We start from the raw sequence: 16,271 nt of genomic DNA, 5'->3' as shown, positions 1-16,271 counted from the left end.
TATATATATATATATATGTATATATATATATGTATAAACCGTTTTTTATTTCGAAAATATAAATAAATATCTAAATAATTATATTATCGTGAAACATTTTGTAAAGTATTAAGATATCTATTATAAAAATATTTTATAATATAATAAATATATTGTAATATAATCATTTTTATAATATATAAAAATATGGAGAGATATCATTTATATATTTATTCATTTATATATGTATTATTCATACATTTATTCATAGGAGCGAATGTTGGTGCAATCATTCATATATTCATTCATATATATATATATATATATATATATATATATATATATATATATATGAGTAAATGAGATTGTGGAGACCTCTATTGGACAACTTGAAGAGATTCGTTCTCTTATCTAATCGCTTACAACTGATACTACAGTAACTCAATATTAACTTTCATGTCGATAGCATACTATCAAGAATTTGTCAATAAAATTTTCAAATTTGGCAAAAAAAAATGTTTTGGCAACACAAAATACATTTTTATTTTGCTGTCAAAAATATAAGAAATTGAATTTTCTCTCTCTCTTTCCTTTTCATTTTAGAAAAATATCTTATATAATATTATATAATATTTTAATTATTACACATTATTTCTTACATTTCATATTTTTTTAACATGCAAGATTTTTTCAATTCATCAACTACGTATAAATGTCACTATAAGTATCGATAAAGATAATTATTATCATTGTAATCAAAATAATTAACAATAATAAATAAAACAATTGCTTAAAAAATTTTATCGACATAATAGATAAAATAATTGCTTAAAATTTTATTGACAAATAATTGTTACCATTGTAATCAAATCTCTCAACATTTTAATTTTTTTAAACAAGATTATAAACAAATGCGTTAAGCTAAAATTGCCGAATACTGCTTAGGACATAATTCTACGTCATTCACGATATATCGATAATTTTTCCAGACTTTCGGATGATTAAAACAGACAGTTCCGCCGCCTCGATGATATTGAGTGTCCTGAAAGATAATAAAATAAATTTAATGAAGCATATATGTTTTCTTAGTAAATTAAATTAAAAAGATGTATGTGTAGAAGAAAAATAGATTTTGAAAATCATAAATTATGTTATAGAAGTCTTTGTTACTTAATAAAAAATAGATGCGACCAATTTAATTAATCAATTTTAATAATCAATTTTAATAATATAGAATATAGAATATTTTAGAAAATTGCTTTTTTTCTTTTTATTTGAATTAATTTTACTAATTGTTCTATTGTATAGTTTAGTGACATAATTGATAATAAATATGATATATAAATATGTAGAATATAAAATATATATAAAAATATATAATAAAATTTAATAAAATATAATAAAATAAAATATAATAAAAATAAAATATATGTAAAATACATAAAATAAAATATATAGAATACATAAAATGTTATACATATATAAATAATATGATAGTAAGAGATTTCTTTCTAAATATTTCTCTAAATTTCTTCTAAATATAAGGCATTTTTATATATAAAAGATGCATGCACTTACCGCTCGATTGATATCACCGATACAAATCCAAGTTTGATTAGCTTTATTTTCAGTTGCCACCGCCCACTTTGAATGATCGTGGCTGCTCTTAAACTCAATATTAAACTCTTGCACGGGAATTAATATAGATTTGATATTGTATACTCTACAAAAGAATCAACGCTTAATTAAATCAGATGCAAATAACATTTTTTAAACACTCAAAAAATAATAAAAGCATTATTACTTTATGCGCTCACAATCTGATGGTAATTTACCCCGTCCATTCAACCACGTTTCCGTTAATAAATTAGATTGCAAAGTTGGTGCGACAAATTTGTCATATAAATCTATAAATTAACATTTATAAAACTATGTTAATCATTGTGATCTATATATAAAATTATAGCAAATTATTAATTTTATGAATATATGAGAATATTTTGCTTGGTCGTCTGCCAATTGTAGCTAATCATAGTTACCAGCCAGAAATTAAAAATTTTTAAAATTTGACAAATATACCGCCCAGACAGCAAATAGGCCAAAAGACGTTTTAAAGATTTCTAGAGGATTTTAAGACGTCTTTTGGACATGTGATCTGGGAGGATGTTTCACACATTAATATTCATATATGTTACAAGTTTTCTCTGAAACTTGACGTCGTACAAAAAAATATCTCAGACACAATTTATAAACTTTTAAGAGAAAGAGAGAAAGAAAAAGAGAGAGAGAGAGAGAGAGAGAGAGAGAGAAGTTAATAAATATTAAATTTTAATTAAAAACATTTTTCAAGATTGTACAAAAATAAATCTAATTCTTTAAATAAAATCACCTTAATTTTTTTTATTCAAAACGTATTTTTTGCAACATATTTCTTATTCATTAAAAATTACAAGATAGAATAAAAGTAGAATAAAAATTGCATTGATCTTTACATAATCTTGAAAAATGGCCTTAATTAAAATTCCAGATTATCAATTTCTCTTTACTCTCAAAACTCAATAAATTTTGTCTAAAACATTTTCTATACAATGTAAAATTTCGGAGAAAACATTTTGTAATAATACTTCGTGTAAAAACACTTTACAATAATACTTTGAGTAACACTTTATGTAATAATATTATATATTGTAATAATACTTTGTAATAACAATTTATGTGAAGTATTTCTTGCATTAACATACTTCTTACTTCAAAAAAACATTGTTCATTAAAGTAATCCAATACAAAAAAAAAACAAATATAGAGATGCGTGTACCATGCGGCCACTTGTCGCTCTTGGCGAATGATGTAAATGTAATGTTGTTAAATGATTTTAGTATCAATTTGCTGCTGAAGGGTGCTTTTCTGATTCGCTTTTGGTTGGCTGCGTCTGTAAGCACTGAATATGACTGGGCGAACGGGCTAGGTGTGTTTTTCCTATATACTAGTATCTCTCTGTAGATCAGCTGTTGACCGATTAAGTTGAATTGATCGCCGTTCACAGAGATGCACAGGAAGCTCTGTCCGTAATTCTTCCCGGATGATGGATAATCGTACTCAGACCGATTTCCCGGGGCCGGATTCTTCTGCACATCTTGTCCCTAAGGGATTTGCAGTATTTCTTTCATTTAAGGTACCTTAGGATTTCATCTATACCACTCATACGGTATTAAATTAGATTAAATAAGAAAATCGAACCACTCGAGTAACTAAGAAGTTCTTAATAATTATTACAAAAGGATTAGAGAAAGAATAAATGATAATTTTTACAAACTTTAAAAAATTCTTGAATTATATTAATTTGATAAAATAAACAATTGTCATCTGATCTATTTATAATCGATCTTTCTTATTAGTAAATATGATGTAAATAAATTATTAATCGTATGATATAAATAAATAATTCTAATAAAATAATTATAATAAATATTAAAAATTATTGTTTATAAGAAATATTGAATATCGGAAAAATCAGTAGTTAATCTCGATACTCTGATATATTCAAAATAATACTGCATACCCTCTTATGTCTTATGTCATTACCGCTGCTGGGTACAGGTGGATAATTCGGAACACTATGTATCAACCAGAAACCTTGTTGCATGTTCGCTACCACAGCGCCCTTCGTATGGCCATATTTTCCATTAGAAGGTCTATTAGGCGGATCATCATTATACAAAATCCAGAAAGCTTTCATAGCCTCTGTCTGAAAGTTCATAATCATATAAACACAAATATTACATACTCATTATGAAACATAATTTAAATTTTTTTTTAAATCCGTCTTTTATTTCAAAACTAAAAAAAAACTTTACAGTATTATAATTTTTGAAAAGAAAAATTCTTTAAAATATATAAAAAAATTAATAAATATATTTAAAATTTACTAAAATTACAATTAATTTCTATATTTGTAATTGAAATTAATAGAAAAGAAATAAATTTTATATACAAAATAGTAAATATAAAAAAATTGCACTACAGTGTAATTAATTTATTTAATAAATAAATCTGAATAAAAAATCTCAAACGCATGACAAGACGTATATGATGTATTTTCTCTTACATCATTGTATAAAGGTGACAACGTGTTTCCTGGTATAGAATTTTTATCACTAATTTTCTTCGTAGATAATTGCCAACCCCCGTTAGCCTTGTTAATAGTTTCGCTAGTTATATATAAGTATGCTAATCCGCTTCTAATCAAAGGATTGCTACTTTGTGACACCTTTGGTAACTTATAAAGTACATACCTACAAATTGTAATAATTATTCATTGAATTGTTAATAATTATTAATAGCAAACATTATAATTATAAAAGTTATAAGGTAGATGGAAGATCGGGACATTGTCGATTATTAAAATCAATATAAAAACATTCAAAATAATTTCTTATTTAAAATTCATTATAATTCATTAGAAATAATATGTATTTATGGAAAAATTTTATTGTATGCCTTTAAATAAATTCAAATATATATAAAAAGAGAAATAAATGAGAAAAATTTAATTTGATCCAATTAATAAATTACGAGCAAAAAAAAGCAATAAGTAATTAATATATATAAATGTATATAGATTTATATAAGTATATAATTCTTGATATTATTTATATAAAACATACTTATTCATAATTCTAAAATCTTTTGTAATTTTTCACAAATTTTCATAACTCACGACAATTGATTTTATCTTTCAAAAAATTGCTAAAATCTATGAAAGATATAAATATCACATAGATATTTCAAATGCATTTACCAATCGACGATCTGATTATTTTCATCCCTGCATGAAGGAGTTGCTGCCGCATTCCAATAGATAACAGACAAAATATTTACGCACAATAATAAAAACATTTTGTACGGAATGTTATCAATGCTCAAAAATTCGTAACGACTGCGAAAACGCTAGATCTACGGTTTAATCCAGACGTTTATGATGAATGGCGTTAATTTAAAAAACGATAACAAACGCAAACTTCTGAATTTATACCGCTGTACTTGAGACAATTACGTCATAGAACAAAGCTGCTGTAATTGCGCTGATAAATAGTTCGATCTACATTACTTTCGGTTCATCGAAGCAAAATTCGTCGCATATTTCTGTCTAAACGCTTTCTGAAACATGTGCGAATAATATAAATTTGCAGATGTGATGACATTGCTGCAAAATAATACATCTTTTGTAATCATGCAAAATAATACATCTTTTGTAATTATGCAAAATAACACATCTTTTGTAATCATTACCAGTAATAATTTGAACTTCCAATAAGAAACAATAATGTATTTTTTTACTTTTTATACCTATTACGTAATAACAATTAAAAATATAATGGTTTATGCGGAAATTTTGAAATATTAATATTCTTTATAAATTATAAATTTGAAACAACAAGCTCAGATATTATACATATAATATACATATAATAGCTATATTATATTTAGAAATAATATACCCATTTCGCAAAATATAAACGTTACTATTTTTTATTGAAAATTCAAATAATTTAATAGCTTTAACAAAAATTTCGAAATAATTAACAAATTTGCATACTAATAATAAATTATAGTAATTAATAGGTGTTCAGTTAAATTCTGGTAAAGAACAATCGATTCTACATGCGTAATAAAAATTTTTATCTTATCATCATATGCGACATCACGTTTATGAATAAAAGGAATGGTACGAATAGTCTAATGCTCTGTATAATAGATATTTCGCAAACAATTTTGACTATAATAAATATTTATTCTTCATTATTTCTTTTATTAATCTCTATACGTTTTAGTTTTTCGCATTGAAAAAATTCTAATGATTAAATCTTATTAATTTCTATTAACACACTAACTTTTAGAATTAATATTAAAACTAGAATTTGTTTCCTGTAATTTTTAATATGAAGCAAATTTATTTTATATAATTTTTAATATGAAGCAAATTAAAAATTTTTATTATTATAAATAGAATTGTATAATATATTTTTTAATTTCCAATGTAACAAATATATTCACATTGCCATATCTCTCCCCCATTTTTAAATCAAATTGTCAAAAATTAATTAAAGTTTTAAAAAAAGGAATATATACATATTCTTTTTTGAAACACTTTTAAAACACTTTAATTGATTTTATATGTTGAATATATAAATTTTATATATTGATATTGATTTTATATATTGAATATAAATTTTATGGATCCTCATTTTTATACGAAACATTTTTTAACGAAAGTTTTGATTTTCGCGAAATATCAATGCATCGTTTAAAATGAATCACCCTGTATATTCACCACACATACGCTATTGGAGCTTCCAGAGTGGAGCAGCGTCGTAAATAGGAATTGTATTTTAATATTTTAAAATAAAATATATGTGTGTGCGTGTGTGAATCTGTTCGGAAAAGATATCATAGTTTTTACCTGCTTGCTCAGCCTTTCTTGCGATCTACTTCTTCAACCGATGATATCGACATTATTGCAGATCATGCACATTCGTCGTACGAATCTGAATCACAGCTCGCCAAGTTTCCGAAACAACACACGAGAAAGGACTGCGCTGACCATAGAGGTCGCTGATGACGTCATACTTTTTACACGCATAACATTGTCATTGCACATAAGATATATCTTTATCGTAATAAAACAATTAAGCATGTGTCTGAAATAATTGTAAAATAATATTTTAGAATACCTATATATCTTTATCGTAATAAAACAATTAAGCATGTGTCTGAAATAATTGTAAAATAATATTTTAGAATAACTATTTATATAATTATTAAAAAATATTATTGAATAATACATAAATTATTTAAATTATTAATAATATTCTTTTAAAAAAAAGGTAAATCATATAGATTCCGAAAAAATGAAAAAAAGAAAGATATATATCAATTAAAAGTTTGTGTTTATTACTAAATATGCCTTTCAATTTTATATATTTACATCCATCTTATGTAAATAAGCTTTCAATATAATTCAAAATTCTTTGTTCGAATTTATTAATATTCTAATTTATTGCTTTTATTAAGAGAGAAACTATATGCATACCTAACCTAGACGTTTGTCATGTTTTTTTAACTGCATTCTCTTTTTTTCTCCTTTATTGTTATATAAGTAATTTTATATAATAAATTAAAGAATAAACGAATGCAATTGTTTTGAATGTGATAGCGGGAAATCAAGGAAATCGAATCGAAAAATTCGAGTGATCGACTGCGATCAGTCAAATAATGAAAGAACATCTGCTTGAAAATATATTCCACAAAGAAATTATGTATATGTGGCCTCAAAAATCTTGTAATCGTTTTAAATAAATAACATAAAATAAATCTTGAAAGAATTTTAAAAAATGTGACAAATAAAAATTCTTTAGAAATTACAAAATTAATGCTAAAAATAACATTATATATATGTAATCTTTTTACAGATCTTTCTTATTCTCCATATTTATTCGTGTAATTTCATAAACATATAAAGATACATGTCTTTATATATCTATGTGTAATTTATCTACCTCGACATTCTCCCTCGAGACAGTCTGCAAGGTATCCGCCCAGGTGCCCGAAGATGTGCGGCCGGTCCTGGAAGCTAGTCCAAGAATACTGGGAACTGGGACCGGGTGGGAGAAAACATATCGTTGATCGTTGGGATGGTATGGCGGATCCCGAGTACACTGTGCGGTTTCCGGAACCTGATGCGAAAATATCTGATGATGAGGATATCGTGGCGAGCTTGAGCGAGCAAAGCTAATTAATATTATTTTAAACAACCGCAAGTAATTTTCCTTACACTCCTGCGTGTCTCGTCAAGAGTTTTCTCGCGGACGTTCTCCCTCTCCCTCTCTCTCTCTCTCTCTTGTACAACCTGTACATACCTCGCGAGTGAGACAGAGAGGAGATGTAATGTGGCACGACAACGTGATGGCATCGTCTCGACGGAGCGAGTCCACAAGTGCCGCTGTTACGAATCACGCTGCTACATCGTCGCTTTGACAATCAGCTGATGTGCGATGTCCCGATGCATTCTACCAGGATGGACCGAGAGATGCTTAAATTGTCGAATCTATCGCAATGGTTGATAAGAATCGCCCGCACGATTTAATCTCGCGAATTTGAAGCGATTTTACAAGAAGACTCTCCCTTTCGCGGATGATACGAATACAGCTTGTAATGATAAGAATAAATCAACCCATATATTTTCTTAATATCAGTATGTATATTATATTTATATATCTTATAATAATGTAGCATATAAATTTAGTTTAACATTTTTATGCAAACTTCTTAATTTCGTAAGTTTTCTATGTTGCAATATTTATTTTATATGTATATATATATATATATATATATATATATATATATATTTATTTTTATATATATATATTTATTTTGATATAATTTTACAGAGTGCGACATGATGCATGTCTTAGAAAGCTAGTAGGACAAAGCATCTGCAAAATTATAAGCAGGAATCTTCTATGTGCTAATTATTGAATGATAAAAGAAATACGAAAATGAATAGAGTAGAAAGTGCAGATGCCGGCAAGGGCTGGCGGGAATGCGCCAGCTGGTTGACAAGATGCGGTGCATTACGAGCGGATCACAAGGCCAATTGGCCACAGGCAACAGCGTTTGACTTGGCCTACACATTGCGAGATGGTGTATTGCTTTGCAATTTACTGAACATAGTGGACTCGGCTTGTATAGACATGAAAGATGTGAATCAGAAGCCACAAATGGCACAGTTTTTGTGCTTGCGTAACATAAAAGTATTCCTATCAGCATGCTCGAGCGTCTTCGGTCTCACTGATCCGGAACTCTTTGAGCCATCTATGCTGTTCGACTTATCTAATTTCCATCGTGTCCTCTGCACGCTTTCCGCCTTATCCAACTGTCCACGATTCAGGCGAAAGGGTATACTGTAAGTAATTTACTATATATTTTGTCACACAAAGAAAATTATCGCTAATAATTATAAAATCATGAGAAATAATGAGAATAAATCTTGTTTATTGTAGCGGATTTTCTGTTGGTCATGGAAGATCTCAAGAAGACATTTATAAGGATTTGCAAAGTGCTGGCGTAGGGTAAGAGTTTTATATTAATATTTCAATAACTTACATAACTTAATTCAATAACTTTCAATAACTTTCAATAACTTCAATAACTTAATTCAATAACTTACATAAGTGTACATAGTTTATTGATGAATATTAAGCTTCGAAGAATGTTATACGCTAATTTTGAAAATCAAGATTTATTCCTTCTAAAGAAGAGAACATTTTTTTTTTATAACAGATGAAAAAAACAATTATTCTATTCCTTAAAAAATGATAATAAAACGAGGCATTTTAGTAATTTTTATTAATTGGTTTAGCGCCACGCCTGGATTGGTGGCGTTTACCATAAAAACTAGGGCTGTGGACGTAGATGAGTCTCAGGTTTATCAGGAATTGCTTTGCTTCTCGAGCAATTCTCAGCGCGATTGGCCTTCTGCGGAGAAGGTACACGTCGTTTCAAAACTTTGCAATTTTAAAAACACTTTGCAAGTAATACCAGCCATCATTGTATCATTGTTCTTTTGAAAAATGTGGGCGTAGATATCTTAATCTATAAATATTAAATTATTCAAGGTGACTGAAACATGTAAATGAACAAGATATTATATCCTGTGATTAAAATTTATCACTTGCATACTTGCAAATTTATCTCAATTTTAATTTGATTATTTCTAATCTATTCTGACACTAAAATTTCAGCTCATTGCAATTATATAATAATTATATTTTTTCTAAGAAAGGATTTTTCTTATTTTAAGGATTCCAAATATTTTTTTACACTTCACATAAAATATATTTGAACTATTACATATATATTAAAAATGTATTAATAGAAAGATATGTTTATGTGTACACACAAGCATGAGAGATACAGTGATGACATTGTTTCATTATTTATAGTGAACTTGACACAGTAGCAGTATACATATCAATTGCAATTGGCGTCTTATCATCAACAAATTTTATATAATTGTGCTACTTATAATTTTATTTCCGCCGAAAAAAACTTAGCAACTTCTGTATGCATGTATAGTGCATGGCTGTGTTTTTTTTTGTTTTTATGCTAAAGCCGCGAGGATGAGGGTCGCCGCAGAAGGTTTAGAAGACGCGAGGGTGACGAAACGGTCGGCGGGGGGGATAACGAAGACCCGGTCGGCGAGGAGGACGGGTACGGAGCTTTTTGCAGTCACGCGCAAAGCGAAGAAATCTACCAGGATCTTTGTAGTCTGCACTTACCACCTCCTCCGTCCGTTACTCAGGTCATCATCGCCGTTATTTTCAATCAATTATGTTTTAATCAATGTTAATACTTTACTTTCATATTCTAATTGTGGGACACTAGATGTTCTATTTTCCTCGGTAATTATTCGAAACATTTGGAAGAAAAATTAAAGAGGAAAAAATATATATTAAAATATACAAAAAAATTGCATGAATATATTAAGTATCAATCTCTATTATTAAAGATGAAAAAAAGACTACTGAAATCTATTTTATTTATTATTCATATGCATATTTATAGCATTAATTTTATTATCCTTCATATGTGTGCTACGCTTAACACAACTTTGCACAACTTAAACTGCTGTCAGTTTGTATAAAAAACCTTATCGAAATAATCTTGATATAGGATGGTGCCATTTCCGGAGGTGAGAAGAGAGATTATGTGATCCAGGAACTTGTGGAGACTGAGCGAAATTATACAGAGGTTCTCAGTAGTTTACTCAGGCATTTTGCGCGTCCGCTATCATCGTTACTTCGGCCCGAGGATTCTACGCGCATCTTCTTCGGCATCAAGGAACTCGCAGAGATCCACGTGGGCTTCCACAGTCAGCTGCGCAAAGCGCGAAACGGCGCCGCGCTTGCCCAAGTTTTTCTGGACTGGCGGGAGAAGTTTCTCATTTACGGCGACTACTGCGCGAATCTTACTCTTGCACAAAATACTCTGCAGGAAATTTGCGCGCGTAACGAAGTAATCAATCAAGAAGTTATCGTAAGTTTTGCAGTGCAACTCGTGGAATTGTGAAAATTCAAGACAGGAGATTGAAACTTTAATATTTTACAAGTGTACTCTTAAGAATCTCTTTTACAGAAAGGAGACAATTTAATAAAATTTATTTAATATTTAGAAATATAATTCCACAAAATATATAATCTTTAAATAGATTGCTATTATATATAAAATCAGTAATTCGTATAAGTAGAGTTATAAATAGAAAAATATACAGTTTTTTTTAACAAGCCTTTTTTAAAACTTTATTTTCTTACAGATATTCAATATCTTTATATTTTAATTATTGCAAGTTGATTTTTCATTAATTTTAATGTCGTAAATGATAGATTTGAACTAATCACCATTATTTCAAATAGATCACATTTAAATTGGCCATATAGTTATTTTATTTTAATTAGATAAACTCTCCAAATCAAAACTGAACTTGAATGAATTATCTTTATTAATATTACTAGATAGTAAAACACAATTGCATTTTTTAAAATACACTTTAGTTACTATTTTAATATAATAGGAAATCTAAAGTTTTTATTATTTATTTTTAATTAATTTTTTTTTTCGGAAATATTAATGGATTAATGATATTAAAATAATATCAAACATCATATAATTTGAATAATTTTCAATTACATGCATAATTAAATTATTATGATCTAATTGAGAAAATTATCTGAATCATGTCATTGATGCAATTTGCCGCAAAATCATTAATTCATTAAAATTACTCATTACAAATTACTATCATTTCATTAATTCATTAAAATTACTTTTAAAAAAAGATAAAAATATAAAAACTTTAGTTTTATTTTATTAATAAAAATTGGAGAAAAATATTATATTTTAAAAAATATAAAGAAACTGAATTTTGTTTCAATTTTTTTTCCATTAAAAAAAATGGTCGTTTTACATCTCAAGTGTAATAGTAATAACAGTGACAGTTTTAACATTGACATTTATTACAGAGATGTCAACAAGAAGCTAACAATGGTAAATTCAAGTTGCGTGATATACTATCTGTACCGATGCAGAGGGTACTCAAGTATCACTTATTGTTGGACAAGTTAGTGGAAGAAACCCCGCGTGAATGGGTTGAAGATTGTCGTGCCTTGACGAAGGCAAGGGAAGTAATGGTCGATGTCGCTCAGTATATAAACGAGGTAAAACGCGATTCCGATACACTGGACATCATAAAGGATATTCAAGCATCGATAATTGATTGGGATGTGCCCGAAGATGCGCAGTTGAAGGATTTCGGTCGATTACTTCGTGACGGAGAACTAAAGGTTTGCTCAACGTTGTTTTAAAAAAAACATATCTCTAAAATTAGTACAAAAATATTTGTATAAAATTAGTACAGTAAAAACTTTAATTGTTGTTTAAATTCAAAGTTAAAATTTATTTAAAAAGATTAATATAAAAAATGTAAATTAAATAAATTTCAGACGAAACTTATAATTACACGGTTTTAACGAAACAAAATAGTTAAACTTGATATGATCTCATCGTTAATTCAATTCTACAGGTGAAGGCTCACGGTGACCAGCGGATAAAGGCTCGTTACGCATTTGTATTCGAGCAAGTAGTATTGATTTGTAAAGCGGGCAGAGGAGACCAATATTGTTACCGGGAAACTCTACGATTAGACGATTATAGATTGGAGGATCACATAGGACGAAGAACGTTAGGTAGAGATTCGCGTTGGTCCTATCAGTGGTTACTTGTACATAAGCAAGCGTACACGGCATACACATTATACGCAAGAACGGAGGAGCAGAAGCAGATGTGGATAAAGGCACTGCAAGATGCGATGGACAATGTCAATCCTGCAGCTTGTCGCAATACCAATCACAAGTTCAAGTTGACAACGTTCGATGCTCCTAGGAGCTGTCAACGGTGCGGAAAATTTCTCAAGGGCCGCATATTCCAGGTAAATGATCAACCAGGTGGCGAAATACCAGTTTTTAACCATTTATGCATTATTGATTATTTGTAAAATTGATTTTGTAAAGCTGAATTCAAGCATGATGAAAGTTTACAATGATTTACAAAAGTTCTTTTTCTAATTAGTAAAAAATATCTTAGAGATGTAAAAAACTGTTCTTTTTCTAATAGAAAATCGTTGAAAAAAATATTCTTTTTTATTTCCTTCTTAATATAATATTTTTTTTCATATTTTTTGTTAATACTAGTATACTAGAAAATTAAAGTTTTTATATTTTTCATTTATTATTTTTCGAGGTAATTTTAATGAATTAAAGACTTTTGGCAATTACATCAAACACCATAATTCGAATAATCTTCAGTTAGACACATAATATTTTCATTAGGCATCTAATTGAAAGTTATCCATTTTATATCTTGCTATCATTTTAATCGCAGAAATCTTATTAATCTATTAAAATTACTTTTGAAAAAAAATAAATGAAAAATATAAGAATTTTAGTTTCTTATTATATTAAACTAGTGATTAAAGTACATTTTTAAAAATTGCAAACTATATTTTAATAATTATAATAAAAACAATCCATTCAATTTCAAATTTAAATTTTACTTGAAGAATTTACCTAATTAAAAATAATAATTATACAATTATTATACAATAATAATTATACAATTAATAATTATAAAATTATCCTGTCAATCAGAATGGGATCTACATTTTAAATAATATTTATTTTAATCTGTCATCTAACAATTAAAACTAAATTCAAACAATTAATCATTAAAATCTAAAAATGTTAAATACTTAATACTTAAAAAAAATTTTTAAGAAAAACAATATTTCTTTTTTTCCTACAAAAAGACCGCATTTTATGAAAACATGAAAAAAGAGTTTTGTTTTTTCTCCATTTATATCTCTACATTTTCTATACACTTTGAATGCAGTAATATTATTTTACAGGGTTACAAATGTGAGATATGTCGCCTAGCCGTACACAAGCAATGCATCGCACATTCAGGTCGTTGCGTGCCCACGGCACCGCTGTTGACACCATCTCCGCCATTACCTTGTGAACGCGCTCTTGCTGTGAAGTTATGGTTCGTCGGGGAGATGGGTAGAGATGCGGCATCCAACAAACTAGAATCTCGCGAAGATGGCACATACATGTTGCGTGTCCGTCCAGCTGGACAATCACGTCTCAAGCACGAAACCAATTACGCGCTCAGTATCAAGTAAGTTCAAGTATATAACAATAATTTTTACTTGCAAAAAATACTAGAATTTTTAATTTTTATTTTCATATTATGTTTAATTGAGAAAAAAATATTTGAATCGTTTGTATTCCATTGTTTTTATTAATTTTTAATATATAGAATCAAATTATTAAATACAACTTTATTGATTAGATAAAACATTTAAGTATTTTATCCCTATAAAATTCAACTTTTCTTTTCCTTTTCTTCCTTTGGCTTTTTATCTTCTTTTTAATATTATTTAAATTTGTTTTAATGTTTTTTTAACGTTTTTTATATATATTATATATTTCAATACTCGGATATTTCAGAGCGGAAGGGACGGTGAAACATATTCGAGTGTTCAAACGTGATGTGGATGGTGCGGATCTCTATTATCTCAGCGAATCCCGATTCTTTAAGAGCGTCGTCGAGTTGGTCGAGTATTACGAACGAGCATCGCTATCGGAAAACTTTGAAAAGCTGGACCAACGTCTACTATGGCCGTATCGGCGAGTCTTGGCTAAGGCACTATTTGACTTTCGCGGCTGCGAACGCAATCAATTGAGCTTGCGACGCGGTTGCCGTGTTGTAGTCCTAAGCAAAGAAGGCGATGCCAAAGGATGGTGGAAAGGAAAAATAGGTGATCAAGTAGGATTCTTTCCAAAAGAGTACGTAGAGGAAGAATAGAATTATTAAAGTCTAATTATTTAGATCATTGCATCTATTGAATTTTAAATCTTCTGATTGATTTTTACATATTGTTTAATATCTGTAATTTTTTATATTTGGATTAAGAATGATCAAATCCAGATAATCAAGTGAGATTAATCATATTGAATCAATCGATGCATATGAAAACATAACTGAAATGCAATAATATGAGTGCTTATACAAGCAATCGATAAATAAAATCGATAAATAAAATTTCGAAAGCAAATGATTAGTGATAGCATGTTATATTATCAGCAACATGACAACAATAACACAAATATAATGATTCTCATTCGTTGCACATATTTCAAACAATGAAATTTTTAATTGTAGTTTACGAAATAACGCTAAAATATTAGTATTTAATATCTAAAAATTGTTATGTATCGTAAATAATAAATCGACGATGTCATCATGAGTTATCAAGTTGTTATGTTGCTGTCAAAGCCCCCAGTATATGGATTAATATGTTTGATATTACAATACAAATCAGTGTTAATACTTTATCAATTTGTTCTCACAATTATAATTTACGTGAATTCTACAAACAATGCTGTCGCATCTTGTCTCTAGTTTTCAAATTAGCTGCTTCGGCAATTATTAGCAAGCAAAGTCATTTGACTAATTGAAAAATGATTGAAATGCTTATTTATACCTTTATTAATATGGGTTATTAATATGGGTTTTTCATCTTTGTATGATTTTTATAGTTTTTAAATTGCCCTTTTTTATCTAAACTTTAAATTTTTATTTTTATAAAATTTATAATAGATGTTAAAATATTGATATTGACATATGTGTGAAAAGAATAAATATTATAAAAAGATTAGCGCACACATACATACACACACACACACATATAACATGAAATTGAGAAGGCATGTTTTTGAATTTTATTTCCAATAACAATTTTTTTTATATTCTGCACCAAATCATACAAATGCTTCTTATTCTGGAAAACATAATCAAAAATTTTATCTATCATATATATCTTATTTTTTCACAGCTCTGTAAAACAATCAATATTTTATACGCAATGATCTAATCTAATTAATATTCATTAACCTCTGGATGGTCAATAAATGCGATACACCGTGGTAATCACTTATGGTGCAATCATGATAATTCTATTATACCTCAATAGAAAAAAATTAGAAAAACGAGTTTACTCGCGAAACATTTTTGCATTGTATAAGTAAAAGAAAAAATCTAAATAAAACTATATTTCTCGTGCATCGCACGCGCACACAACTTCGATGTTACTTGTTCTCTTAGATTTTACAAAGCCC

The 16,271-nt window shown here is 28.2% G+C and overlaps 2 protein-coding genes across 4 annotated transcripts; one reads left to right on the top strand and one right to left on the bottom strand.

Annotated features, from left to right (window-relative positions):
- Positions 1 to 800: 800 nt before the first annotated feature.
- Positions 801 to 6,539, bottom strand: LOC105249606 (plancitoxin-1). The gene is made up of 8 exons (XM_011255193.3): positions 6,440 to 6,539; positions 4,778 to 5,136; positions 4,085 to 4,271; positions 3,539 to 3,724; positions 2,795 to 3,119; positions 1,784 to 1,886; positions 1,558 to 1,702; positions 801 to 1,021 (listed from the first exon to the last, which is right to left on the bottom strand). Exons 2-8 carry the CDS (start codon positions 4,873 to 4,875, stop codon positions 896 to 898), a joined length of 1,170 nt encoding a protein of 389 aa, XP_011253495.1. The 5' UTR covers positions 4,876 to 5,136; positions 6,440 to 6,539; the 3' UTR covers positions 801 to 895.
- A 1,135-nt stretch (positions 6,540 to 7,674) lies between these two features.
- Positions 7,675 to 16,271, top strand: LOC105249605 (protein vav). 3 transcript variants are annotated; one of them, XM_011255190.3, is made up of 9 exons: positions 7,675 to 8,230; positions 8,427 to 8,941; positions 9,039 to 9,107; positions 10,150 to 10,339; positions 10,711 to 11,073; positions 12,057 to 12,377; positions 12,617 to 13,021; positions 13,997 to 14,268; positions 14,601 to 16,271. In XM_011255190.3, the coding sequence occupies exons 2-9, from the start codon at positions 8,535 to 8,537 to the stop codon at positions 14,956 to 14,958; spliced, it is 2,385 nt and encodes a 794-aa protein (XP_011253492.1). In that variant the 5' UTR covers positions 7,675 to 8,230; positions 8,427 to 8,534; the 3' UTR covers positions 14,959 to 16,271. The 3 variants fall into 3 exon arrangements, with proteins under 3 accessions (XP_011253492.1, XP_011253493.1, XP_011253494.1); XM_011255191.3 differs by lacking the exon at positions 10,150 to 10,339 and adding an exon at positions 9,398 to 9,524; XM_011255192.3 differs by lacking the exon at positions 7,675 to 8,230 and adding an exon at positions 9,398 to 9,524 and having other exon boundaries at positions 8,857 to 8,941.

This window comes from Camponotus floridanus, unplaced genomic scaffold (assembly GCF_003227725.1).
Source record: "Camponotus floridanus strain SB8 unplaced genomic scaffold, Cflo_v7.5 scaffold8, whole genome shotgun sequence".
NCBI lineage: Eukaryota > Metazoa > Arthropoda > Insecta > Hymenoptera > Formicidae > Camponotus > Camponotus floridanus.
This window is presented reverse-complemented; position numbering and strand designations above follow the sequence as displayed.